Source organism: Papaver somniferum, chromosome 6 (assembly GCF_003573695.1).
Source record: "Papaver somniferum cultivar HN1 chromosome 6, ASM357369v1, whole genome shotgun sequence".
Lineage (NCBI taxonomy): Eukaryota > Viridiplantae > Streptophyta > Magnoliopsida > Ranunculales > Papaveraceae > Papaver > Papaver somniferum.
Genome location: NC_039363.1, coordinates 4,999,177 through 5,024,270, shown reverse-complemented (window position 1 = coordinate 5,024,270; position 25,094 = coordinate 4,999,177). Strand labels below are relative to the sequence as shown.

Below are 25,094 nucleotides of genomic sequence, written 5' to 3'. Positions count from 1 at the left end.
TGGGTGGTTGGGTGTTAAAATTGATATGTCGAAGGATTTTGACAGGTTCGGTTGAGAATTTTTAAACAAAACCTTTTTGCAATTTGGTTTTAGTCAGGACTAGTGTGATTTAATTTTTCAGTGTGTTTCGACTACCTCTGTAGCGGTGCTCCTGAATGGAAAGCCTGGTCAATTTTTCAAACCTACTCGAGGTTTAAGATAGGGCGATCCTTTCTCTCCCTCTCTTTTTATTATATTTATGGATGTTCTTACAAGACTGCTTTTGGCGAATGAATCCTCAAAACATATTCATGGTATTAAAATGACCAAGTCTAGACAGCCAATTCCGCACCTTCTTTTCGCTGATGATTGTTTGCTTTTTGCTAAAGCTGACTTAGGAGAATGTCGCAACATTAATGAACTGTATCGTGAAGCTTCTGGTTAACTAATCAATTTCAACAAATCTGGGCTGTTTTTTAGCAAAAAGGTTCATCCGAGGCATTAAAGAATGATGAGAAAATTGTTTAAAGAAAATAAAAAAAATCAATCTTAAAGATTTTTGTTGATAAATCTAAACTTAAAACCTTTGATGCCTTTAATCGAGAAAATGTAGAAAAGAATTCAAGGATGGAGGAGTAAAATTCTTGCACATGTCAGTAGGATGGCTTTGAATAAACACGTTTTATCTAGTATCCCTACTTTTCAAATGGGGTGTTTTCAAATTCCAAAGAAGTTAACAAAAAAAAAAATGTGTGATATTCAAAGGGATTTTTGGTGGAGTAAGGATTCCCAATTCTAAAGGTATTTTTATAAAATCTTATGCTTTTCTCTGCAAACCAATTACACAATGAGGGATAGGATTTATAGACACCATTAAGGCCAATCTTGTTATGCTTTCTAAGGTAATTTTTTGTGAAGCAAAATAATTTTGATTCTGACTTCTACTTGGAGAAACAGAAATCATAAGTGGATTTGTATCCGAACGAGCTAGTAACACTTGAAAGTAGTTAACAAACGACAGTATATACCCTAATAAAAACGAAAACGTTTTTAGGCCAAACAATCCTACTAACTCTTCCACCAATATATTAACATTGGTATTTCTAACAGCTGATTTAAAAGTATTATGTTATGCAACTATCTTGTAATTCTCATTTCTCGTTAGAGCTCTGATTCCATATAGTTATTTCAAACAACTAAAATCCAAACCCTAAAATAAAAAAAGAATACTTAGATGAATTAAAAACATGAAGATTACCATTTCTAGGTAAGGCATGACCCTGAAGCCCGATGTAGATCGAATTTGACCTTCTATCCATGGTGATTTTCATAATTTACATACCCAGGACCACGAAACAAATGTATATAGGTCCACAATGTTCTTGTAAAATCACCGAACTCACAATATATTAGTGTTAGAGCACTGCTCGGTCGGAGCGTTGATATCTCAAGCTTGTTTGTCAAACTTAGTTTCCAAAACTATAAGTCTTGATTTCTAGTCTACTTATAGCTATGTCTCGGACTAGGATAGAATGTATAGTTGAGCTTTAGACTTCACGATGTTCAATCGATTGAAGACGAAGAACTACTAAGGGGAGCTTGTGGAACTTCATCAACAAAAGGTATGTGGAGCCTTAAACTCATCTATCACTCAGAAGTCTATTTCTACTATATATCCTATTGGGACAAAAGTCGTATAGCTATATAGACTTTAATTTATACACATTTGATATTTCGAGCTGAGTTTAACTCGCTTACATATTTCTCGAAATATGTGTTGGTAAGCTTTCGCTTTAACCAAGTTCATCTTATATTCTTAACGGAAGTAAAAAGATGATCATGTGAAAATCGTCAGGTAACATCTTATATGATTTGTGTGAGACAGTTATTTCATGTAGACTCGGAATGTTTCGTATTGACTATTCGATCACTTGAAAATTGATTTGAAGCTAATAATTTGTGTAAGACATCTATCCTCGTCTTCTAAGAATGTTTCAATGGTTGAAATGGAAGTTTAGAAAATTAAACATGATTGGATATAAGCATAGTATGCATACTTGCATATGTGTAGTCCAAGTCCGGTAATCTAGTATGGATACCAATATGCGTACTGGCGAAGTCAGTTGAAGTCCGAGAACTTTAGTATGCGTACCCGTACGCGCACTATATTCAACTGAGTTTGTATGTGTACAATAGTATGGGTACCCGTTAGCATACTGACGAACACAGTCCATGTCCGGCTACTTAGGTACCCGTTTGCATACTTGATTGGACTATGTTCTAAAATCGGTTAAGTCATGAATTCATACATTTATATAATAAGGAATGCCATCTTTTGCAAACCGTGGCTATAATGTTCATGAATTGATTCGAGTGAATCAAAACCGATTTCGCTTCAATTGTGTCTTGTATACTTCTATGAGAATATAAACAATTGAACAACTCTATGACTAGTTTCATTTGAGTCATTTGAACTAGTTGTGTTAAGATGAATAAGGTTGATATGAAAGTGTTCATATGGATAACTTCGGTTAACTATTATTGAGCCAACTAAGTGTACACGTTTAGGTACAGTTATCCATATCTAAATGAAGGTACATTTCATTTGTGTGTAACAAGCTAAGTCAATCTAACGGTTGAAAGATATTATCTTTAATATAATCATGAGTTCATCTAACGGTGAATATTAATTGCTTTTTTTCAAAGCTATCAAACCCTGATTTGAAGACTATATAAGGGAGAACTCTAGCAACTGGGAAACCTAATCCCTACACCTCCTATGTGATATTAGTTGCGACTAGAGTTGATTCTCCTTTAACCTAGGTTTTTCCTAAAACCCTAATAGGTTAACAACTTAAAGACTTCATTGGGATTGTGAAGCCAGACCCAACTATTTTCTCTGTAGTTGCATGTTCTGATTTTACTTTATACTATCGTGTTGAGTGCTATATTCTCTAAGATTTGATCGATATTTATCTCCAATAGGTATGATATAAAGAAGTCACAAACATCTTCGTCTCATCGTTTGTGATCCGAAATATCGTGTTCCTCTTCTATACGATTAATATTATTTTGAGGTGATTTATATTTCTCGGATGTTCTTCGGGAATATAAGTCCGGTATATCAATTGGTTCCTGTGCACCTTGATTTATCAAAAAACGAAACCAAACTCGTAGGTATTTCTGTGGGAGACATATTTATCTATTCCAATAGACTTTTCTGTGTGAGACCGATTTGTTTATCAAGTCTTCGACTTTGGGGCGTATCAAATCTTAATCGTGGGTGAGATCAGCTAATGGAATCAGTAGAGTCCTTATGGGATTCAGAGACATAAGGAGCGCAACTGTAACTTGATTAGTGTGAGATTGGATATGGCTCAACTAAAAGTGGCATAGGGCGCAACTGTACTTGTACCCACCAATTTCCACTATTTTGGTCCTGCAAAATTATTAAATGTCAATTTTTAGAATAACTTTATGGCAAAAAATACGAGACATTAATTACTTCCCGTTTCTTAGCTTGTGTATACTGAAAGTGGCATCTTTTTGGTTGCCTTTGAAAGTGGATACTTCAGAAAAATTGCAACCAAGGGCGATTTTTGAGGATGTGTGCACAAATCTATGACTATCGAGGTTGGAGCATTTATTTTTGTAGTTGTCACTCTGGAAAATCAATTAAAAAAATCAATTTATTTATTCCTTCTTTCGTAAATAATACTGAACAAAAGTAGATTGGGTTTTGGATTATCCTTCGATATAATAAATTATTATTGTTTCCCCTCATGGAAGACATAATAGGTTTTAATTAACATCCTTCTTATGCGGGAAGTAAAGAATATATTTGTAATAATGATTTAACATCGAAAAGAAAAAGAATTTTTGCGGGACAATAATACTTACTGTCCATAGTATAAAAAATCTTGTCTGGAAATCATAGTATCTGGGTTTAAATACCTAAATAAAAAGAAATATATAATGATATAAGAATGACATCTAAATTTGAGTTGAATTTTGGAAACTTAACGTTAGATGAATAACTTACTTCCCATCCAGCTTCTATGGTATTGAGATCATCTTCATTACCTGCTGAAACCCAGATTTGAGAACAACTTAGTTCACTTAATGTTTCCACGATCGGGTTCCACAAATTTATTTTTGTTTGTGCTCCTAGAAAATTGCCTTCCATCCTAATTGTCGCGTACTATAATGTATTTAAGCACGTACAAAAACATATTTTTCAAAACTATTACAACCATTATACAAATAAGAAACAAATTAATAAAAAATCCACAAGAAAAGTAATAACTAACTTGTGAATATACCTCATGATCGTCGTCAATGTTGTTTGGCTGCAATGTATTAGGAGAAGCCTTAGAATGCGAAAGTTTTGGATGGCGATGTTTGCGCAAAAATGTTGAAGGTTAATCTTTTCTAATCCTCCGTATAGCGATAGTTCCCTGTGGACACGTTCCATACTTGTGCCAAGTTTGTGTAAGTTGAAGTGTCCCGAGGTTATCTAGTTTCAATTTCTTCGGATACATACTTGGTCTCCTCTGTTTCATATGTACCAATAAAAAAATAATTCTCTTCTAAGTTTGATATAAGAACATATGATACCATATATATTATTAAGAATAAACCAAGCACTCAAACCTGTATTGTATGGTTACGAAGCAAAGGATGATATAAAGAAGGTTGCTTGTAAATGTCATAACAATCAATGATCTCATCTTTGTCAACCTACACGATATGATATAAATAAATATATAAATATTTTAAAAGTATAAAATGATTCTTGAATATAAACAAATGTAAACTGCACCTTAATTGTTCTGATTATTCCTGTATTTGATATCGTTCTTCGGTCACTTAATCCTTCTTGAATTAAAATTAGAAAAACAAATATCATTAGGATGAGTAGCCAACAGGAAAATTTGATGACCTTCACCATTATTGGTTTGATTCTTCTTAGGAATCAATAATACAACACAGAACTTTTCACATAGGAGGCGGAAAAAAATCGATTTATAGGATGCTACACAAAATATACGTGAGTATAAATACTAACCTACTTCCAAATATAGGATTCTAAAATATATATGGTTATTAATTATTATAACATCATTAATTCGAAAATATATTTTTGAAAGAGGCATGCACCATGTTTACTAACCAATTAAGTCGCAATGTCTTTACCATCTTTGTGAGGAAAAATATCTCATTGTTATAGAAAAGCACCGATTTTATCTCCATGCCAGAAAAAGCTATCAGATGGATATCGTTCAACGGGCAGCCGGATTCAGCGATTGGGAAGATCCGGATGGAGTTTTAGATTCGACGACTAGGAATACAATTCCTTTCCCATGTATGATAAATAGGAAAAATATCTCATTGTTATAGAAAAGCACCGACTTTATCTCCATACCAGAAAAAGCTATCAGATGGATATCGTTCAACGGGAAGCCGGATTCAACGATTGGGAAGATCCGGATGGAGTTTTAGATTCGAAGACTAGGAATACAATTCCTTTCCCATGTATGATAAATAGGATTAGAGAGTGGTTAGGAATAGGAATCCCAAAAATTAAGGAAATCCTAATCTCAAGATTCCTCTCTTTTGTAGGGGTGTAAATTTTGCCCGGCAGCCCGAGGCCCAGTACCGTCCGCCCTGTCCCATGACAGCCCATGGGTGACCGTGGCCCTTTACGGGCTGACCCGACGTAGCCATTTAAATAAGAGGGCGGGCACATGCCACAATTCAAATTTTCTTGCCCGACCCAATACCCTCCCTATTATCCCGTCAATGCTACCCGCCATGTTAGCCCGCCAGTGTTATCCATTTACCTAGCCTAAGTGACTGTTCTCATTTGTTTTATCTTAGAATATACTTGGTACATATACTTAATACAGTCAACCCTCATAGTTTTCATATGTATTTCTTAACTTTTACTCCATAAGAGTCTAATTTTGTTAACCATATAGAGAAAATATTGAGCAAAATCTAAGGCAGTTTCCTTTTCTGATGATTCAATTCAGGAAAAATTATAGGAAATTTGGTTTATCTTATTCCCATCTCAATTCTCGTATTTGATTATTAATTTTAAGTAAAACTTGTGTATTATTACTACTTTCTTTTTATTTTTAACAATATATATGTATAATATACATTTGTTTGTAATATTCAAGGCCCTCCCGGCCCTACCCGCCCGAACCCAAATTACAAAACAGGTTTGGATAGGCCATGGGTATTAACTGTAGATAAATAACCCTACCCGCCCGGCCCTTTTAATTTCATGGATAAGAGATGTTCTGACCCGCCCTATACCGTCCCATTTAATAAATAGGCCGGGCTGCCCGGCCCGGCCCAATTTACACCCCCACTCTTTTGGAAATATGATTCCTTGGAGTAGAAATTTCCCATTAACTAGACACCTCATAAATGGGGTGATGCTGGTCAACTAAATTCGGCAAACACATGATTTTTACCTCTAAGAATTCTCTCAAATCAAAAAATCTCTTTCTTATTAAAAAGAAGATCTTCTCAAATCAAATTGAGTGCTCCACAATAACTTTCAAAATCAAAGTTCCAGATCTTGGTAACGATTCACGGAGAGTATCCAAACTCTACTCTAGGTGTGATTTTGGCTAAAAACAATTCTCAAATGGTAAATCCTTTTCCTTTTATCTTTCTGTATTTATGTTTCTCTAATTAATGTTTTAGTCTTTATCCTTATCGAGAGAAGACGAATTCATGTTAGTTAGGGTTCAACAAAAGACTATGGAGGTAAATAGAGGTGAGCGATACAATCATAGAACCTAATAATTGCCTGGATAACTTGGAAAGGGTAGCTGATTTTATATTGGATCAAACTGAATAGAATGTAGGCTTAGTCAGAGATGTAGCTTCGCTGTTAATTACCATCATACAGCAGAGAAATTCACTTAAAGATGATTCAATGATATTTATTGTAAGAACAGTAAAGTACTGCATCAACTAATTATCTGTCTAATCAATGTTTACCACTGTAAGATCAGAATAAAGCAAGGTCCTAGGAAAGCTGTAATCTTTTCATGAAACATTGTTATGTTTTTTTTCCCTCTTCCTTATTTACCATTTATCAATTTGGAGAAGGTAAGTCTAGCATATTCTCTCATTCTACATACCTGCCCTATGGTGGAAAAGCCTCAGCTACCCGATCAAGCGATGCAAAAAAGCTGATAGTATTCCCTTATTCTTCATACAATACGGTGCTTATCTGATTGCTTTTACGATTCCTAATAAGCTAAAGTTCAGATTTTCCTTGGACTTGCCGTGGAGCCTGTTTATGAATGTTGCAGTATATATTGAATCGTGAGATGGTGGATAGTCCTCAGTTCAATAATTTACTGTCTAGGGGAAAGGATTATAGTTTTGTGCTTATGATGTGTATTTTGTACTGTAGGCTTATGCAGAAGTACTATGATCCAAAGATACAAGCATGGTTCTTCTTTAGTTCTAAGGATGATGTGAATGTGGGATCAACTGCACCACTCCTCTATTTATTCATGGACTAAGTATGTTCATTCAGAAGGTATCACCACCCTTATACTTTGTCCTCTAGACATGATGGCCTCCGGGGTTTTTGTTTCTGTTGATCTCCATACGAGATTATGCTGTTGAAGACTTTTGTATGCCTCTCTGCATCAGTTTTCCTCAAGACTTTTTTCTGCACCAACTTATCAAAATAAGTTTGAATTTCCAAAGCCCTATTGGCTAGAGCTGATAGACCTAATGCAATTTTTTCTTTTGAAACATGAAGTCTTGGATGTTGCACTATTGCAGGTCTTCAGAGGCTAATACGCGAGCATAGTTCATAAAACATGAAGACTTGCATGTTGCACTATTGCAGGTCATCAGAGGATAATCCACGAGCATATTTCATCTTCTCGCTGACAATAAATTAACAATGAGAATAGTGGTAAGTTACAAATTTGATGACTCTTCATGTAATTTTTTTATTCTAATTTATTTCTTAACTTAGTAGGACGGACAGTAAGGCGTGAAGAATTGATTATGCAGACACATTTTTATCTATATTAATCTGTGCTTCACGTTTCCATTTTGTTTTAGGGAAGTTATTTAGTTTCATTCTGGAAGAATGTTAGGTTACAACTGAACTTAATTGTTTTCTTAATAAATACAATATTTTTATAGGTAGACGCACAATGGGATTTTCATGTTGATGAGCGAATGCAAGTAATTGATAAGGATAACAAATTGGCGTGTCATTTATTGCCTTGCTGATTAGATTTTCTATGTTTATTGGCAGTTTTAGTAGTCTCTTACGAAGTGGGGTTTTGATTATTAGGTTCCTAACTTTTACTGCAATGGTGTTTTATGCGTCTTCTGTAGAAAAAATTTGGTTTTGAAAAGTAGAGTACATTTAGAGGTGAAAGTGGCACCTCCGTTTTATAATACTTTTTAACCAGAGTTTGCTCATTCTAAGAAACAAAGATTAATGTCAAATATCTCCCACTTATTTAACGTGTATAGCATTTTTAGACTTTTGTATTCGTTCATGGAATTACCTTTTTTGTGTTGGCGTTTTGAAACTGTTTTGTTATGGATATGTGGATGGGAATCATGAATGTGGAAGGTGAATTCAGATGTGTTGACCAACGAGGAAAGTTGAGAGGAGGCTTTTGTCAACTGGGTTAGTGTGTCTGAACAATGGAAACAAGATCATAACATGAATGAGAGTTACCGGGACAATGGAATATATTCCAGGTATTGGTATACTTCTTTTTGTTGGATTTCTGAACTCTTCATTGTGTAAATTTTGAAAGTATTAGATGTGTTTTACTGTTATTCTATATTAAATTTCTGTGCAAATTTTGCATAAGAAATTAAGTATGTCTAAAACGAATATAAGTATCCTTAGGTTGACAACAAATAAGAAGTTGGCATGTCAGAGTTCTTCGTATAACTACTCACATTAATAATTATGTCGTGTGACAGAAGCAAAGCTGTTCAGTGGACCCATACTTCTGATACCAGGGGGGTTATTTCCTTATTGGCACATGGATCGGCACGCCATCTTGTTGCCCTTGAAGTCATGGTGGCCTTTTTCCTCTTAAATAATTTTTGCTTTTTGACCTGATTTACTTGGGTATTAATTCTACATTGCCTGCTCAATATTTTCACCGTAGCTAAAAGGTTTGATCGTCTCTCACTGAACACCTGATAAGCTTAATGGTTCTTCCCTGTTATGCAAGGTGTGGAGTAGATGAATAATGTAAAGCATAGAGAAGATGAGTAATAAAGTATCTCACACACGAGGATTTGAAGGCGATAATGATCCTGAACTCCATTTCGTAGCCGCCCGCCGAAGGTAATAAGAAACTTTTGTTACATGATTTTATTACTTAAACTCATTCTGTAACAATTAGCTACGCACACATGTCTGAAGATGTAAAGAGCAGAGGTGGTCATTTCAGAGACGTCTTATCAGATTTGAATTGATCAATGATGAACTTAACAATGTTCAATATAATCAATACATGATCAATCCTGAATGGTAAGTTTCTAATCTGTTTCACCTTCTTTTTACCTTATGGCGTGCATCTGTTTTGACATTTTTTCGAAGTTGGTTTCACTTTTTCCCGTTATATATTCTTAGAGCAGCACTTGGTTCGTATTGCTTTAAAGGTTCCTATTTATTTATAACCTTCCTGTGTTTTGCCTTTTTTAATCACTGCTTAAGACAAAAGTAAAATTGATTAAACAGGAATACTCATAAACTTCAGCATTTCTAATTTAGATACATGTTCTGTAGAATAAAGGACTTTGCAATTGCCGAGTTTTTCGGAATTCAGATTCCTTGCTGAGATGTTAATATGGTTTTCTGGGTTGTTGTTTTTGGGTATCTAAATACATGTACTGAGCAATTGCTGAGTTTTTCAGAATTCAGATTCATGGAGCTTGCTGGGTTGTTTCAAAAAGAGGCTTTTTTGATGGGTGGGATTCTTGGGATGAACACTTAATCTGACCTTCACTGTTGGTCATTTACTTTAGGTTGATGAAATGCCAAATCTTCATTATTTGCTTTAGCGTCTTTTATTTTACTAAGTTTACCATATACAATCCTGTTCATGACAAACTACGGGATTTGGGAGGGTATAATATATCCCGCACATCTCTGTTATGATAGAGAAGATAACTAGCAATCCATGTTATGATTGGGCTATAACTTCTGTTATGGAGAGAGAGAGTGAATGAACGAGTGTAAATTGCACTCAGAGGAGAGACTCCTTATACAATATGTGGAGTTAGGGCATACTTCTCTCCCTCTCTGTCTACAATTATTTCATTGTCCAACAGTCGCATGTGGTGTTGCAGTATTCTTCTCCATACCTCTCTCTCTCTTCTCTGATTATTTGGAATTCGTACATATAAGAAAACTCTGGCAGACGGGAATAAAAATACTCTGGTTGGATTACACATTTAGACAACCTTAATTGCTACAATATAACGAGTTGATGCTTTTTTACCCATTTTCCATGTTGTACAACAGTCTGATACATTGGTAGACTTATTTTTGGGGTTATAATCACATTTCTGTTGATTTTGTCAGATAAGAAAGCTTAAACTGGGAAATGATTCGTGACAAGGGGGTAATGGGGCCGTGAAGCGTGATATTGGGGATTCCATTACCTTGAATACTATCCATCAGGTGCTTCACTTTCTTATGTTTTGTTTTGTTTTGTTATTGCTCACAATTTGGGAATCTGTGAGTATTTAGACGATAGATGAGAACTGTGAGTATTTGACATTGCTTTTGTTGCTGAGAAGTTTCTAGCCATTTATTTCCAGCTAATATTACTTTCTTCTATTTGAGTTCCTGTGCAAGCCAAGTTAGATTTGTAAGTAAGAAACCACTAGAATTTCAAAATTTTCAGTGTCAGTTAATCTATGTATAGCCTACATGGCGTGTCTGAAAGTATCACATAACTTCCATATCATCCTGATACGTCAATGAAAACTAATACCTTTTTATTACACAAATCTTGAAGCTTTCCTTTAATCATGCCTCACATCAATATTTATTGGTACCATAGCCTGTGGTTTATCTTCCTACTGCATTATAAGACGGTTCGCCTTTTCCTTTATCTGTTTTTGCGATGAAAATAGGTAGGCTTTGATATTGGTTGTTAACGTGGTTGCTTTGATAGTTGATTTTTCTAATAACTCAGGCACTTCAAATTTGGTCTTAAAAAACTTGTTGTCTTGCCACGACTTGCACATAACCTTAATGATTGTATTTTGTTCTCCCCTCCACAGCCAAGAAGCATTTATCCCTGTTGCACGCCTTTCGCATTTCAAAATTGAAGATGAGGCGATATGACACAAATGTAGGTAAATATCCATAAAATTGTTTCCTTTTTAATGATGTACTTGCTAATAGCCAAACGTTGCATGGTGTTATCTTTTATGACTTCTATGCGGGTGATTTAATCAAGTTACTTGCCGTATAAGATATAATAAATGCACATGGTGTTTACATAATTTATCGAAGAGCACATTAATATTTTACAGTATCTGTAGAGATATTTTATGTGCATGACCTTCTCAATAGATATTTGAGCTCAGTTTGCGCTTTTCTATGTGTATTTAAGACTTGCTTCTTATATTTTCAAAATAAATGTCCAACGTTCTAGGCATGTATCTGAATCAGTTGAGTACTAAATAGTTTGGTCAAGGAAGGAATAATAGCTATGGATAGAAATCTATTCCCTCTCTGAAGGTCTTAAATAAGCGTAATGATCTGCAAACTACGCGAGTTCATCATGATATTCTTACCTGCACTATTTTAGAGGAGTTAAACAATCTGGATGCTTCAAATAAAAATCAGTTGGTGGATTGAAATTACTATTCACTTTAATATTTTGTATTTGAATTTATGAATTATTATAAAAGTTTATTTTTGCTTTTATGATTTTATCCATCTTTGTAGGATGATGAAGTCTGTTGTCCAGTCTGAAAAGTTCCTTACAGACTCTAAAAGTTGTGTACAAAAGTGGATCCTGCAATTCTCAACTTAGGTTGGTTTTGACTCTTTTTTGCAGTTGATTACAACTTTTTTGGGTCTGATTTATTGACTGGACATTTGAGAAGTTTTTGGGGGTTCTAATTTACTTCCCTTTTTGGTGTGTCAGCTCGATATAACTATAACGCCGCATCTCCCTTTTGACTACATAAATCATCTGAAGAGTCCAATGGAAATACATGAAGAGGCTGAGAATGCAACTGGTAAGGACTTTAGCACTACGATATAGACTTAAGATCAATGATGTTAGGGTTATATGTGCAAATGAAGCAATGTGTTAGGTACACTCTCTTTAGGCTCTCTTCATGGGCAAGCAATTGGAATTGTATTTGCTGTCTTTGCTCAAATGGCAGAGCACATGGTTTTAACCCATGTAGTTGTGGGTTCGACTCCCACAGATAGCATAGTTAGATGAGTAATCCAAAACGTTATATGCATTCTGATACCAGTATATAGATATGATGGAACATAAGCACATGTAGAAAAAATTTCATTTCTATATTGTCTTCTGTCAAACAAAAACTAATATTGTTTTCTCAGCACTTTTTTCTGGAAGAGAACATGTTGGAAGTTGATTGCCTTTGCGTACACTGAAGTTATCCTTAACACATAAAATCATGTTGCCAATTACCGAACTCAATTTACTGAACTTATGAATTTTAGTTTCATGTGATCCCTAACTACGTCAGAAGGAAACATATAAAAACTGAACCACATTACGATTCAATGGATAATTTACTGAACCAGAGTGCTTGTAAGTTGATCAACCAAACAGCTGATTTGGGTTCAAACAGAGAAGAAAAATCATTTAAGAAAAATATGAAACACAGTTCTCATAAAATCATTCAGTAGGACACATCTACTCATTCTAATCTCATTTCACCATCCATAATTTTAGTTTTATGCTATGCAGTATGTTAGGATGTAAATCTACAATGAACAGAAAATACATAAATTGAACCACATTACCATTCACACAAGGGTAACAATAAATTCTTAGAAAATTATTCAACAAAAATGTTTCGGCGATTAGAAAGTAAACAAGCTTAATCTGATAAAATTCACTAGATTAAACAATCTAATAGTAATAGTGTGTTTCACTACATAATCAATGCTCAGCATTATATTCATTAGAAAGAGAAGGTTAACTTCATGACAGAGACAGATTATTATTGCTCAGATTTATAGTGAGGTTAACCGACACTGTCACGGGAGACAAAAGCTTGTAACTATAGCCTCGCATAACCTGCAACTCTTTATCTTACACTGCTGTATTTCTCTTAATATTAGCAACTTAAGAGAAATAATAATCCCAGACTAAGCAATTGATCCGTCATGGATTAGTAGGTGCAAAGTCTTACCCAAAATCAGAAAGCAAAGAATAAAGGAGCCGCGGAGAAGGAGTAACAATGAGAGGAAGCGTGGTCATGCCATAGGCCAGCCGACGCCACTTGACCACGCCCCATGCTACCCAACCGTCCCTTACTCCTTTGTCGACCAATCAGGTCGCTTTAAACCTGCCACACTCCCATGAGTTGTGGCTGGGCCCATACTTGTCGGCCTTATTCTTCATCGACCAATCAGGTCGCATTAAACCTACCACGCGCACCAGAAGTGTAGCCACACTCGTGCTTGGCCGGGCCCCTCTTTTTATTGACCAATCGGGTTGCTCTAAACCTGCCACAATATTAAAAGAGGTGGAATTGCATCAAGTGGTCATCATGCCAAATTAGCTTCCCAAAGATTGTACAAACAACTGGGAATGTTTGGTAAACAATTTTAGTATGATCTACATGCCAAAAGTTTCGTATGGATGTCTAGCATAACATTCTAAAAACTCAAATCAATCGGAGTAACGAGCTAAAAGATACAACATAAAAAGCGAGCTAGGTCATGGCTGAAAACTGACAGAATTCTTCCTGAGTTTTACTGTCGGGCTGTTTTCACCTCTTAAACGAGTTCAAAACCTAAGTATTCCCTCGTGAGGATATAGGAAATTCTTTTCTGATCGGAATGGAGGGGCAGACCTTCAAAATCCGAGTTCGTACGAGAATTCTACAACGATTTTAGTGAGGGTCCCACATCTGAATTTTCTGATTACGAAATTTCATGAGTTAACACAAATTTATGTGAATCATCTCAGCCATCCAACTTGGCTAGCCAACTTAAATGTTTTATATTTAATTTGAGCCAATCATCACGGTCACATGCCGCATGCGCTAATTAGGGTTTCGGTATGCCAAACCCTAATTTAGGCTAAGTTGCTACGCCAACCGAGCCAAAATAATGTTCCAGTGCATTGGGATTGATGTGGCCGCTGAAACTGATGTTGCCACACCACATTTGAGTCTAACACCAATGTGCCAAGATTTAGTGGCCATGGCTACGACAGGCGCTACTTGCACCATCGTGCTGCTGGCATGCACAAAAATCTTCAGACGAAAATCTCGAGCCAGAGAGGCGAAAAACAGAAACCTCTTTCCCTTCTCAGTTTCTTCCGTCGATCTCTGGATCAAACCTCTTTCTCTTCTCTTCTTTTCTGTTTTATCTCCTTCTTTTCTAAAATCATAGAGAAAGTAGAAATTAGGGTTTCAATCCCTATTTTATGACAAATCTGAATCAATGGCGGATGATGGATTTCGGAGAAATTAGAGTTGGATTTCGGTGAAAAAGGTATTGGTTCCTCTTTAATTCAAGGTATTGATAAATATAAATAGCTTTTATCTTTCTTCTAAGGCTAGAAATTCGATCGATAGGTTTTTTTTCCTGTTTTGAATCTTAATCTTCTTTTTCTTCTTTGTTTTATGATGATTGGTGAAGCAGATGTAAGAGAGGGGTATTGTGATCGATGGATTCTGTTGTTGTGAAGAACATAGGATTAGAATTCAGATTTCTGCTGCTAATTCATGACGAGAAAGAGATGAAGAACTGAATATTGAATAGGGATTTCTTCTGGGGATTGAGTTACGGAGATGGGTTCAATTGATTTTAGGGGTTTGAACTGATTTGGATTGAGCAACTGATGATGATTTAGAGTTTGTAGAAGATGGATCTATGCTCGATTTGTGAGAAGAATAATTGGCAGTTTATGTTTGCAATTGGGTCATTCTCGAATTTCGGTTAAATCTTAAACCTTAGCTTCTATTTCTTGAATTTTGTTTTGAGACTTTTTTTTTTTAACTGTGTGTATTGGTTATCTGTTGATCCAACCCTTGAGCAGTGGGAGCAAATCAGGGAATGAGACCGCAGGGGTGGCTACCTTTCTTTGACAGTGCTTATCAGGTATATTTTCTGTAGTGATTTCAACAATTGTTTCATGTCAAGTTGTTTGATTTTGAATAATAATTGTTTCATGTTAAATTTTTTATAACATAAGTCATGATGATTGTGTCACGGTACCAATTACATGAGTTAATCAGGCTGTTGTAGATGGGGAAGAGAAATCGAACAACCTCGAGAGAGGGATGATACCAAGTGAAACGTATTTTTTATTTGAAGCATCCAATGCGAGTGGTATCAACATCGCGTTTCATTTCCCTCGTAACATGCCTGTTTTTTTACTCTCTCCACATGTATTCTTCTCTACTATTTAATTTAGTAAGTTGTCTTCTGATTGTTTTTACACTTTTTATGCACCTGGATAAGTTATAAAACTATTGTATTTACATGGAGATATGCAGATTGTCAACCAACATGAAGCCGCCAGCAGCAACATTATCTGGCATGAGGAGTTCAATCGCCAGTCACTAGGTATAGGTGATCTAAGTGCAGAATTTGCTGATATCTTCCAAAGAGCATTTTCTTCCCGTGTTTTTCCCGCCCATATGACCAATAAGCAATCTCCGCTTAGACGAAATTAGTCTTTTCTTATTTAATTGGTTATATGGGCCTCCTGGTACTAGAAAGACCCTTATGGCTCGTCAAATTGGTCAAATGTTAAATGGAAAGAACCCAATGGTATATAGTTGACTCTCTTGCTTCTTTTTTTGTTCCCGTACTTATATATATGCTCTTAAGGCGTTCACTGTCAAAGTATCTCAGGAAGCCAGTCTCTATGTCGGTTTGGATGTTACATGGCATTCTTACCCTACCGGTCACCGTTTGAGATCGTATCATTTTCTTCTGTCATTTTGATGTTTAACTTGACTATTCTCCTTACAGGTCAATGATGGTCGATTAAGGACAACTGGTGAGGCTTCTCCAAGGAGTACTAAGAAAGATTGGGTATAGTGGATGAGGCATTTTGTTATTGAGCTTCTTAAACAAACCCAATCTCCATCTTTTTTTCCTTGCCTTGTGCGAGGCTTGCGCAATTGCAGGTGGTACCTAAATGTTTTATAAAATTTCTTTTGGTTTCTGTGCATCTACTTTTGGCCCTGAGAATTGACTTTGTAATTGCAGACTTTGTGAGTTGTTGGGCTCAGCTGACGATAAATTTTTATGAGAAGCTTCTAGTGCCTGGTCTCAAAATGGATGGGTGAAAGTGAGAGTCGATTATTTAAGTGGCCAGCGGGGGGAAGGAAATGAGAGTGAAGCTTCTTGACGGATCAAAACAGAACTTCTTGTACAGATGCAGGTATTTATGATGCTAAATTGTGAAATATTAACTCCTTTCTAGTTTAATATACGGGTATGTGATTGTTGGCCCTAACCTAATTATGTTGTTAACGATTTAAAATTTGAATTTTTGTTGAAGATGCTATACATGTGTTGGTTGCGATTCCACTTGAAACTGTGGTACCTGATTATGTACATTGATATCTTTAATGGCGAAAACGAGCGAGGTCCAGTTTTTGTAAGAAACTTGTTAGACATTTCCCGTTTTTCGTATTTGAAGACATCATTGTAAATGGTTTTTCTGTAATAAGTTGCTGGAAATTGACACCATCATGCTGCAAGCCTGCAAGGATAAATTCATAATTTGCTGTGTTACAGAAATTTTGTGTTCAAAGACGAAATTTTGTGTTCAAGGATAAATTCATTACTTCCAACATCTAAGTTTACTTGTCATACTAATGCAGCCTGTTGTATTTTGCATGATTGTATTCAAGTTTTTTAGGCAGTTAGTAAGTTTCTATGTGTTCCCTTAGAAATTTGGAACCTTCCATGTATTCCCTTAGAAATTTAATACTTAACAAAAAAAAAAGTTTGGTACTTTGAGAAATTTCAGTTCTTTTGTAATTTATATCAGTTCAGTTCTTTTGTAATGTAAATCTGATATGAATTGAATGAATGTGATATGAATGGATTGAAGAAATTGTTGTTGAGTGTGGATGATGAATGCAGGGTATTGAATTTAGAATTCTGGGTTATTTCCGGCAGAAAATGAACTGCCGGTCAGCCTTGACTGGCAGTAATTTTTTGTTATTACAAAAAAGTTCGTAACGGCTATAAGCTGTTAAAATGTGCCACGTAGTAACGACTGTAAGCTGTTACAATGTGCCACGTAGTAACGGCTCGTGGACGTTACGACAGTGCTTTTACAAAAGATCGTAACGGCCCTGAGCTGTTACCACGTGGCAAAATAGTAACGCCTAGCATCTGTTCGAGAACCGTTACAGACAAAATTCGTAACGGGCCTATTATCGTTACAGAAAATGTTTGCAACAGGCAAAAGCCATTACTACCCGTTTTCGTAACGGCTCATTCTGTTACGGATCCCAGAATTTGGTGTAGTGAAAACATAATGGTTAATTTTACACGAGCAGAAGATTTGGCTATTGTAAATACTTATGTTATGTTTGCAACGGATTCAGTAGTCGGGAGGTATCAAGATTCGGAAACTTTCTGCGATAAAATCCAACCGGAATACCACCGTACTTTTGACGTTTCAAGACACGAACAACATTATTATGATCCTATAAAAACAACATCATATCTTATATACTAATATATATAGAAAAATATATATCAAAATATAATAAAATGACTGAAAATTCTTGATGGTTAAAATTCAATACCTTTGTCGCAAAGATCTTGGAAGCCCATGAGTTTTTGTAGCCAAGCAATACCTCCCCTCTATCTCTTGGAGCACCATAAGTTGGGTTCTTTGGCGACAAATACAAATTGTCTTGAGGAATGTATGCATATCTAGCACAAGGCTTTTTAGGCGTCTTTTTAGGGTTTTTTTGAACAATTTCTACTTGTTCCTCTTCATCCGAGTCCTCCTCTGATTCGTCATCTTCATTATCTCTATCCTTATCTCCATCTTCCATATCTTCTTCACCGTCATCATTTTCATCCTCATTTCCTTCTTCTAATTCAGTTGGTTCCTCTCCTCCACCTTGATTATGTTCTTGATTGCCCATCTCTTTCACAATCTCTTCATTAACTTGATTGATTACATCGTCAACATTATCCCTATTGACATCATCTTGGATGACAACACCCGGTAATGAACCACCTCCAAACTTAGCATTTTGGGTTCCACGCTTATCGGCACCTAAGTGTAATCTGCCTCGAGGTGTGGGAGTTCTCATATCTTCCACTAATCCTTGGTTGAGTTTTTTTCCTTTGCCACTAATCAAGAAAACAAAAGATATTAGTTAAGAGTTCGGTTTGTCAAGAATTTTTGCGAACCAACCGAACAGAGTGAGAAAAGTTCGGTTAAATAATAACTCAATATACAAGGAAAAATAACACAGTTCGGTTACACTGGATTATTTTTGTAATATGGGTAAAGTTCGGTTACTTTGTAGTTTTAAAAATTGTTTGCGAATCAACCGAACAGAGATGAACAAGTTCGGTTACATGAGAACTCAACACAGGGGGGAAAATAGCACAGTTCGGTTACATAGGAAATTTTGTTTTGTTTTTTTAATATGGGTAAAGTTCGGTAACTACATAGATTTAAAAAAAATTGCGAATCAACCGAACATAATGGACAAAGTTCGGTTGTATCATAACTCAATATATTGTGCAAACAACCAGAGTTCGGTTACAAAATTTCAACAAACATATTTTGAGTAATAAGGGTGAAGTTCGGTTGCAAAACAGTTTTAACATTTTTTTGCGAAACAACCGAACTACCGATTCGGTAAGCTATATCTAAATTTCATGAAACCAAACTGTTCTTCGTGCTCTTCATATCAGGAAGTTCGGTTAGACAACTAGGTTTTTTTTTGAAACTCGTTTTAACCGAACAACACACTGTAACTTCCATTTGAACCCTATCTTGATGATTTCTATACGATTAAAGGAATCAAAATCAAATTAAAAGTAATGGGTTTACATAAAAATACCTGCGGATCTTTGCCATGGCAGTTTCAGGGTTCTTCGGGCGTCTATTTTAGCCGATTATGACTTCATTTTCCGGTTCCACTTCTTCATGAATCTCAAAATCACTTGGCTGATTTGCTAGATGTCCTAATGGGGGACCTGTTCCTGGGAGTCAGTTGGTTTTCTTTCGACGAACCATTCTTATACTCGATTGATTAATCGACGATAAAATTTTTATGAATCGACGATTAATCGATGAAGACGATGTTGAAATGAAGAAGAAGAATTTTTTTTTTTCCTCAAAAACAGTTTGTGCGGCTAGATTAGATTAGGGGGGTCTGATTTTTTGTTTTTGTTATAGATTAGATTAGGTTAAATTTATATTTTGGTAGTTATTAGTTTAGTTATAATTTCAATTAGGATTAGGGGACAGATTAGTAATGTCTACACTTTAGGACATCTCTTATAAGTATAGGGTGTTGGTCCCCAAAAAAATCCATTCCAAAACAAACTGATTAAGAAGCACGATTTCATACAGCTGAAGGTGATATCCAGCTTTTGAACGGGCGCGTAAATTGTAGTACAAGATTATAGCTAAAGATCTTCATTGATTATGTAACCTATCATAATATAATATAAGAGGTCCATTGTTGTTGTTGTTGTTGTTTTCACATAGACTGTAATGTTGTGGAGGCTTCTCCTTAGATCTTCAATTTTCCTGTAGATAAAATCAATCCTCAATTTGAATGGTTTACATTTAGAGATTTTAGTATCATTTTTCATGGGTATTCTCGATTTTAGTGTGTTAGATACCTGACAAGGAGAAGCTGCAGATGTACGATATTTACATAGCCGGAAATGATTTATGGCACCCAGCCTTGGGTGTCATGAAGATGGCCTTTTTTTCCCCTCCAACTAGAGGTGATCTTTTTTTTTTTTTTTTTATTTTGAAAAAAATTTAAAATCACTTTCTTAACCGGTATTAGATATGTGGTTTTCTGTCTTAAGTCCCAAACCAAGAAAATATGCAACAAAAAACAGGGACTGAATGTGCCTGTTTTTGGAGGATTTTAACCATAAACCATTATTTAACTTTGCTCAGAGTTATTTCACTCCATATTTATGGGGATCCAGGATCAGACGAATGATTTCTGGAGCAGATGGCCTGAGTTTGAGTTGAAGCATGGGAATGAGGAAGCGGTAGAAATATGAAAGGTGGCGAACCTAGAGAAACAGCTAGACCCTGCAGCTCAAGATAGTACTCAATCTGGTGTCATCCGTACACCAGATGGTGGTTGGAAGGTTGCTGCAGACCCCTACACCAGATGGATGTTAACGAAGTTGAAATTGCACAGAGAGATGAACCTGCTGTGGTATTTGGGGATTATGCTAGAAAACTTGGCGCCCTTGAGAGGGTCCTCGGTTGCGGTATGAGCCATACGGTGGTACTAGAGATGGAATAAGAAGTTGCATTTCCAGGTGTCAGACTAAATGGCGCATCAGAAAGTTTGATGTTTCTGAGGCGGCTTTTGGTTTTGGATTAATCTTGGATTGTTGAAGTTGTAATTGAATCAGTACAAAGCAGCTCCAATTCTCAAACAGAATATTTTATGCTTAGACGTGAGCCGATAAGAACTTGCAGCATTTACAACCATCTAATAGACAAGGCCTGCTCCAAAATAACTAATTAAAATATATTCATATCAAACTGCGCAGGGGAATGGAAAATTTTCAGCTGTCCAAGCATAACACTAGCTAGCTTATAAGCTTACTGCTCCATAAAATACCATCAAGTTCTTCAAAGTTTAAAGTAACAAAAACTAAAGGACAACAAAATCATTCCAGAGGCAGAAAGAAACAAGGATGCAACACATGATGGTGAAAACTAAGCGGCAGGCTTAGTTGCAGCAGAAAGTCTTGATCTTTTCTTTGCAAGGCTCTCAGAACGACGATCTCGCTGTTCTTTCAATCTTGAGGCAAGAAGCTTCTGGTAATCCGCCGCTTCAGACTTTGCCTTGGCAATCCTTTTCTTTTTCTCTGCAATGCGTCCCCTCTTCCTTTGCAGAGTAAGGGGAGTCACAAGCCTTTGAACCTTTGGAGCCTTGCTTGTCTGCTTGCCTATAAACATACAAGGGAAGGTGTAAAAACAAGCAGTTTTCAGTTCTCAATCTATCTGAAAACGATGCTCCGCAACTAGCAAATGACAGTGCAAGGACAAGAAATGAGTAACAAACCTTTTTTGTTTGTGAAGGTACGGCGGTATGTATTGACATACTTTGTAACGTCATCCTCCTTAGACAAGTTGAACAATTTTCGGATCTTTGAAGCCCTCTTAGGACCCCTCATCCTGGGCTTTTCAGTGTCGGTCAAACCAGGAAGATCTTTCTCCCCCTTCTTAACAATAACCAAATTCAAAACAGAAAGGTCTTGGCTGACAATGCAACCACGAACAGACTTCCTTCTCCTCTCCCCATTACGTCTTCCATGTCCTCGGAAGCATGGAGTTCCTGACAAATAAAACAGAAACCACGAAATTACAAACCTATATAACTCAAAACTATTCATATCCAAAAAGAGACCATGAAATCACAAACCTATAACTCAAACTACTAAATCCAGAAGGAGGTATAGTTTTTTTTTTTAAATGTAAAGATACTAGAATGATTTTCACAATCCATGTACCTCTGTGAAGCAAAAGCCGAACACGGCCAGGAGTCAACACTCCCTGTTTCATTGGAAACCCCTGCTTGTCGCAGCCTCCCATAATCTTGAAAACATACCCTTTGAATTCCTGTTGGGGGAAAATAAAAATTAAGAACATTAGGAAACTAAGATGCAAACTGGAAAACAGCTCAGCAATATTAAATTAATAATACATACATCACCAAGAGCATCTCCACTGACTTCCTGAGAGATCCTCTTGTCGTAGAAGGCACGCCTACACACAATCAAATGACATTAAGCATAAGCAAACACAATATAACAATTTCAAACATGCAGTTAGCTTCAATCAGCATATTCACAATTTGAAAAAATTTATTCATACCAGAAAAACGTAATCCCATAAAAAAATACCAAAATCAACTGGGGATTTTTCCTCCTGGAGATGAAGAAGAAGATAACAAAAACAAAAACCTAATAATCTTACACACTAAACAGTCCAGATTAGTCATTCCAAACCCTAATATTCAAATCCAACTACAAAAAGGTAATCCCATACCAAAATCAACAGGGGATTTTCCTCCTTGGGATGAAGAAGAAGAAAACAACGAAACGATCTAATAATCTTACAAAACAAACCCTAGATTGGAGACATTCAAATGCAACTACTGATTAAACAATCGTTATAATGAGAAAACAGTAAAGAACTTACAGCTTTTGATCATCGTCAATTTCCAGCTTTTTCTGGCAGCCGGTTGTTGGATTTGCGATGTTGAACTGCACAAAAGAAGAAGAAAAAACACAGGAAAATGTAAATATTAGAGAAGAAAGAAAGAAAGAAATGAAGAAATCATCCACAAGCAGTAGTAATGAGAACGATTCAATCAAACGAACCAACCTTCATGATGTTTCTCAATCGGCAGTGCCTCCCAGGGTTTCTAACTGCAGCTGCTGCTTTCTCTCTAGGGTTTATTCTTCAAAGTTCAAACACCAGAAAAAAGAATTGCTCATTTTCTTTATATTTGGAGGAGATTGTGATATTTCGGGCTTAGGGTTTTTGTGATTTATAAGCCCAAATCATCTTTTTGAATATTAGCCCATTTTTATATTTTAGGTGAGTATTGTCGTGGAAATTTCTGGAAGATCACTCGACACTCATTGATATTCTTTGGGACCCACATCTAAGTGCATTTAGGAGTAACCACAACTTTTTTTCCATTATTCTCTTCACAATTTCTCGGAGGAGAATTGAATTGACTATTTTTTGCAAGTTAATCTTTTTCCAATTAGGGGCACCGGATCTAGTCTCCATCTTTACAAAGTTATCCTTTTCATAATGACGACGATTGTGAGAAGGATTTGTATGGCATTTATAGTTAAGTCTAGGTTTATCACAGCACGGATTCCTTTTCCTAAAGGTTGGACAGTTACAACCTGTAATGTCAAGGGGATTAGCCTTAACATATGATTTAAGTTTGATCACTACTTGTGATGCCCAAACAAGAACGTCGTAAAGTTTCTCATTCCTTATGCGAAAATAGCATCCCCTTTGCAGGTGATCTTTATTTCTGCAATAATAGCAAACATAAAGAATGTTCTTACCCGGAGGCGTGCTTGTTTTCTTAAGGATTTTCACTTTTGACTTCAGTGGAAGCCTTTGGTTGAGAAGAATCACTAGCATTGAAAAAATTTACCTCTTTACTAGTAGTTGGATCATATATTCCCTTATAGCCCAATCCTTGTGTATCACGATGATTTTTACTTGCTCCTAGCATTGTGGTTAACTTGTTCGATATAGTATTGAACTTTTTCAAGTCCTCTTCCAACATCTTGATTTTATCAAGAGCAACAACTAGATCAGCCTCAGGGCGTTTTTCTCAAGCGGGACAAGCACTTTCCCCGTCTTCAAAACTAATTTTTTGAGAGTTATTCTCTGCTTCAAAATCTGGAAGTTTTTCTTTCAACAAAAAGAAATATAGGTGAAGATTATCACATTCAAGTGACTTTCTACTTAGGTCTTCTTCATGATCTTTGAGGATCGATTCGTTGTGGTGATTCCAACCATAAAGACCTCCGTAAATCGTTCTCAATTTCTTGTTTCCCGAAAAAAAGTAGTTAGAAAAGGTGTGAGACAAGAAGTCGTCAACTTTTTCTTTGCCAAAGGTTTCAACATCTTGATATACTCTAATATTTCATCATCTTCATTTCTAGCAATATCTAAATCACCTTCATCGGAAAGCTCTTCCAACTGTTTTCCTAGGTAATTCTACAATAATAATAAGAGAAAATTATCTAGTATATTCATGCGAGGTGATTTCATATGGATGTTTAGATATCGAATTGGATGCGACAGTTCCCTCGAGAGTTATGTTCAAACTTTCAACAAAATCAAATTGTTGACACCCCAATTTCGCACCTTCCATAGAAAAATATCAGTCTTATACTTCGAAGTTGGATACAAGAGAAATTCTAAGTAGAACAACTAAGGATTTCATATCCTTTAAATCAAGCCCACAAACAATACTCAACCACCCATTTCACTACCCAATCAAACCCACAAACATTACCCAATTACCCATTTTACTACCCAAATACCCATTTCATTACCCATGTGAAAACAATTAAAGGGAAAAAAAAGGAGGCTTTTATCATCACCAACGTCTCTTTATCCTTTCCACAACAACTAAAGGAATTCTCTCCTTCTCTCCCACCATAAAATCATCACCCTTTTGGCCGAGTTTGGCAACCGGGAAACTGGGATAACATATCCTAGTATAGGTTATCTTAGTATAATTATGATAAGCTTAACACTGGTCAGTATAAGTGATGTTTGTCTGAAATTCTATCCTATCCTGGGTTAACTCAAATTGTGTTTGTCTGACACTCTATTCAGTAGTAGGTTAACATAAATGATGTTTGTTTCAAACTCCAGAGTTTAATATGCAATATATAAACCAGCATCCACATTTTAAAACAAAATATTAAAACGATAAGAAAAAATCTAAAAATAAAAAATTCAAAATAATAATTCGATAAAAAAAATAAAAAATCTTAAAATAGAAACATGAAAACAAGAAAACAAGAATTGGATGAAAAATATAAAAATATCTTAATAGAAATATCAAAACAAGAATTCGATAAAAACTAAAAA

At 35.8% G+C, this 25,094-nt stretch overlaps 2 protein-coding genes and 1 long non-coding RNA gene across 13 annotated transcripts; 2 read left to right on the top strand and 1 right to left on the bottom strand.

The window, feature by feature from the left end:
* Nucleotides 1–6,449: 6,449 nt before the first annotated feature.
* LOC113286758 lies at nucleotides 6,450–12,652 on the top strand. Of its 3 annotated transcripts, XR_003329480.1 has the most exons (11): nucleotides 6,450–6,643; nucleotides 7,421–7,549; nucleotides 7,801–7,936; nucleotides 8,173–8,745; nucleotides 8,977–9,349; nucleotides 9,428–9,535; nucleotides 9,922–10,032; nucleotides 10,592–10,690; nucleotides 11,299–11,369; nucleotides 11,972–12,059; nucleotides 12,174–12,652. It is a non-coding gene; the product is annotated as an uncharacterized LOC113286758 (long non-coding RNA). The 3 variants fall into 3 exon arrangements; XR_003329479.1 differs by having other exon boundaries at nucleotides 8,625–8,745; nucleotides 8,977–10,032; XR_003329478.1 differs by having other exon boundaries at nucleotides 8,615–8,745; nucleotides 8,977–10,032.
* Nucleotides 12,653–14,495: 1,843 nt separating this feature from the next.
* On the top strand, nucleotides 14,496–17,231 carry LOC113286757 (vesicle-fusing ATPase-like). 9 transcript variants are annotated; one of them, XR_003329476.1, is made up of 8 exons: nucleotides 14,496–14,737; nucleotides 14,888–15,183; nucleotides 15,285–15,346; nucleotides 15,484–15,661; nucleotides 15,745–15,814; nucleotides 16,226–16,383; nucleotides 16,466–16,640; nucleotides 16,761–17,230. XR_003329476.1 is itself a non-coding variant. In XM_026535369.1 (5 exons), the coding sequence occupies exons 2-5, from the start codon at nucleotides 15,111–15,113 to the stop codon at nucleotides 15,922–15,924; spliced, it is 468 nt and encodes a 155-aa protein (XP_026391154.1). In that variant the 5' UTR covers nucleotides 14,496–14,737; nucleotides 14,888–15,110; the 3' UTR covers nucleotides 15,925–16,217. The 9 variants fall into 9 exon arrangements, 1 of the variants encoding a protein (XP_026391154.1); XR_003329473.1 differs by having other exon boundaries at nucleotides 15,484–15,636; nucleotides 15,737–16,021; nucleotides 16,761–17,228; XR_003329471.1 differs by having other exon boundaries at nucleotides 15,745–16,021; nucleotides 16,761–17,228.
* A 3,721-nt stretch (nucleotides 17,232–20,952) lies between these two features.
* LOC113286756 (40S ribosomal protein S6-like) lies at nucleotides 20,953–22,996 on the bottom strand. The gene is made up of 6 exons (XM_026535368.1): nucleotides 22,842–22,996; nucleotides 22,656–22,720; nucleotides 22,163–22,220; nucleotides 21,965–22,073; nucleotides 21,517–21,789; nucleotides 20,953–21,400 (listed from the first exon to the last, which is right to left on the bottom strand). Exons 1-6 carry the CDS (start codon nucleotides 22,845–22,847, stop codon nucleotides 21,168–21,170), a joined length of 744 nt encoding a protein of 247 aa, XP_026391153.1. The 5' UTR covers nucleotides 22,848–22,996; the 3' UTR covers nucleotides 20,953–21,167.
* Between the last annotated feature and the right edge of the window lie 2,098 nt (nucleotides 22,997–25,094).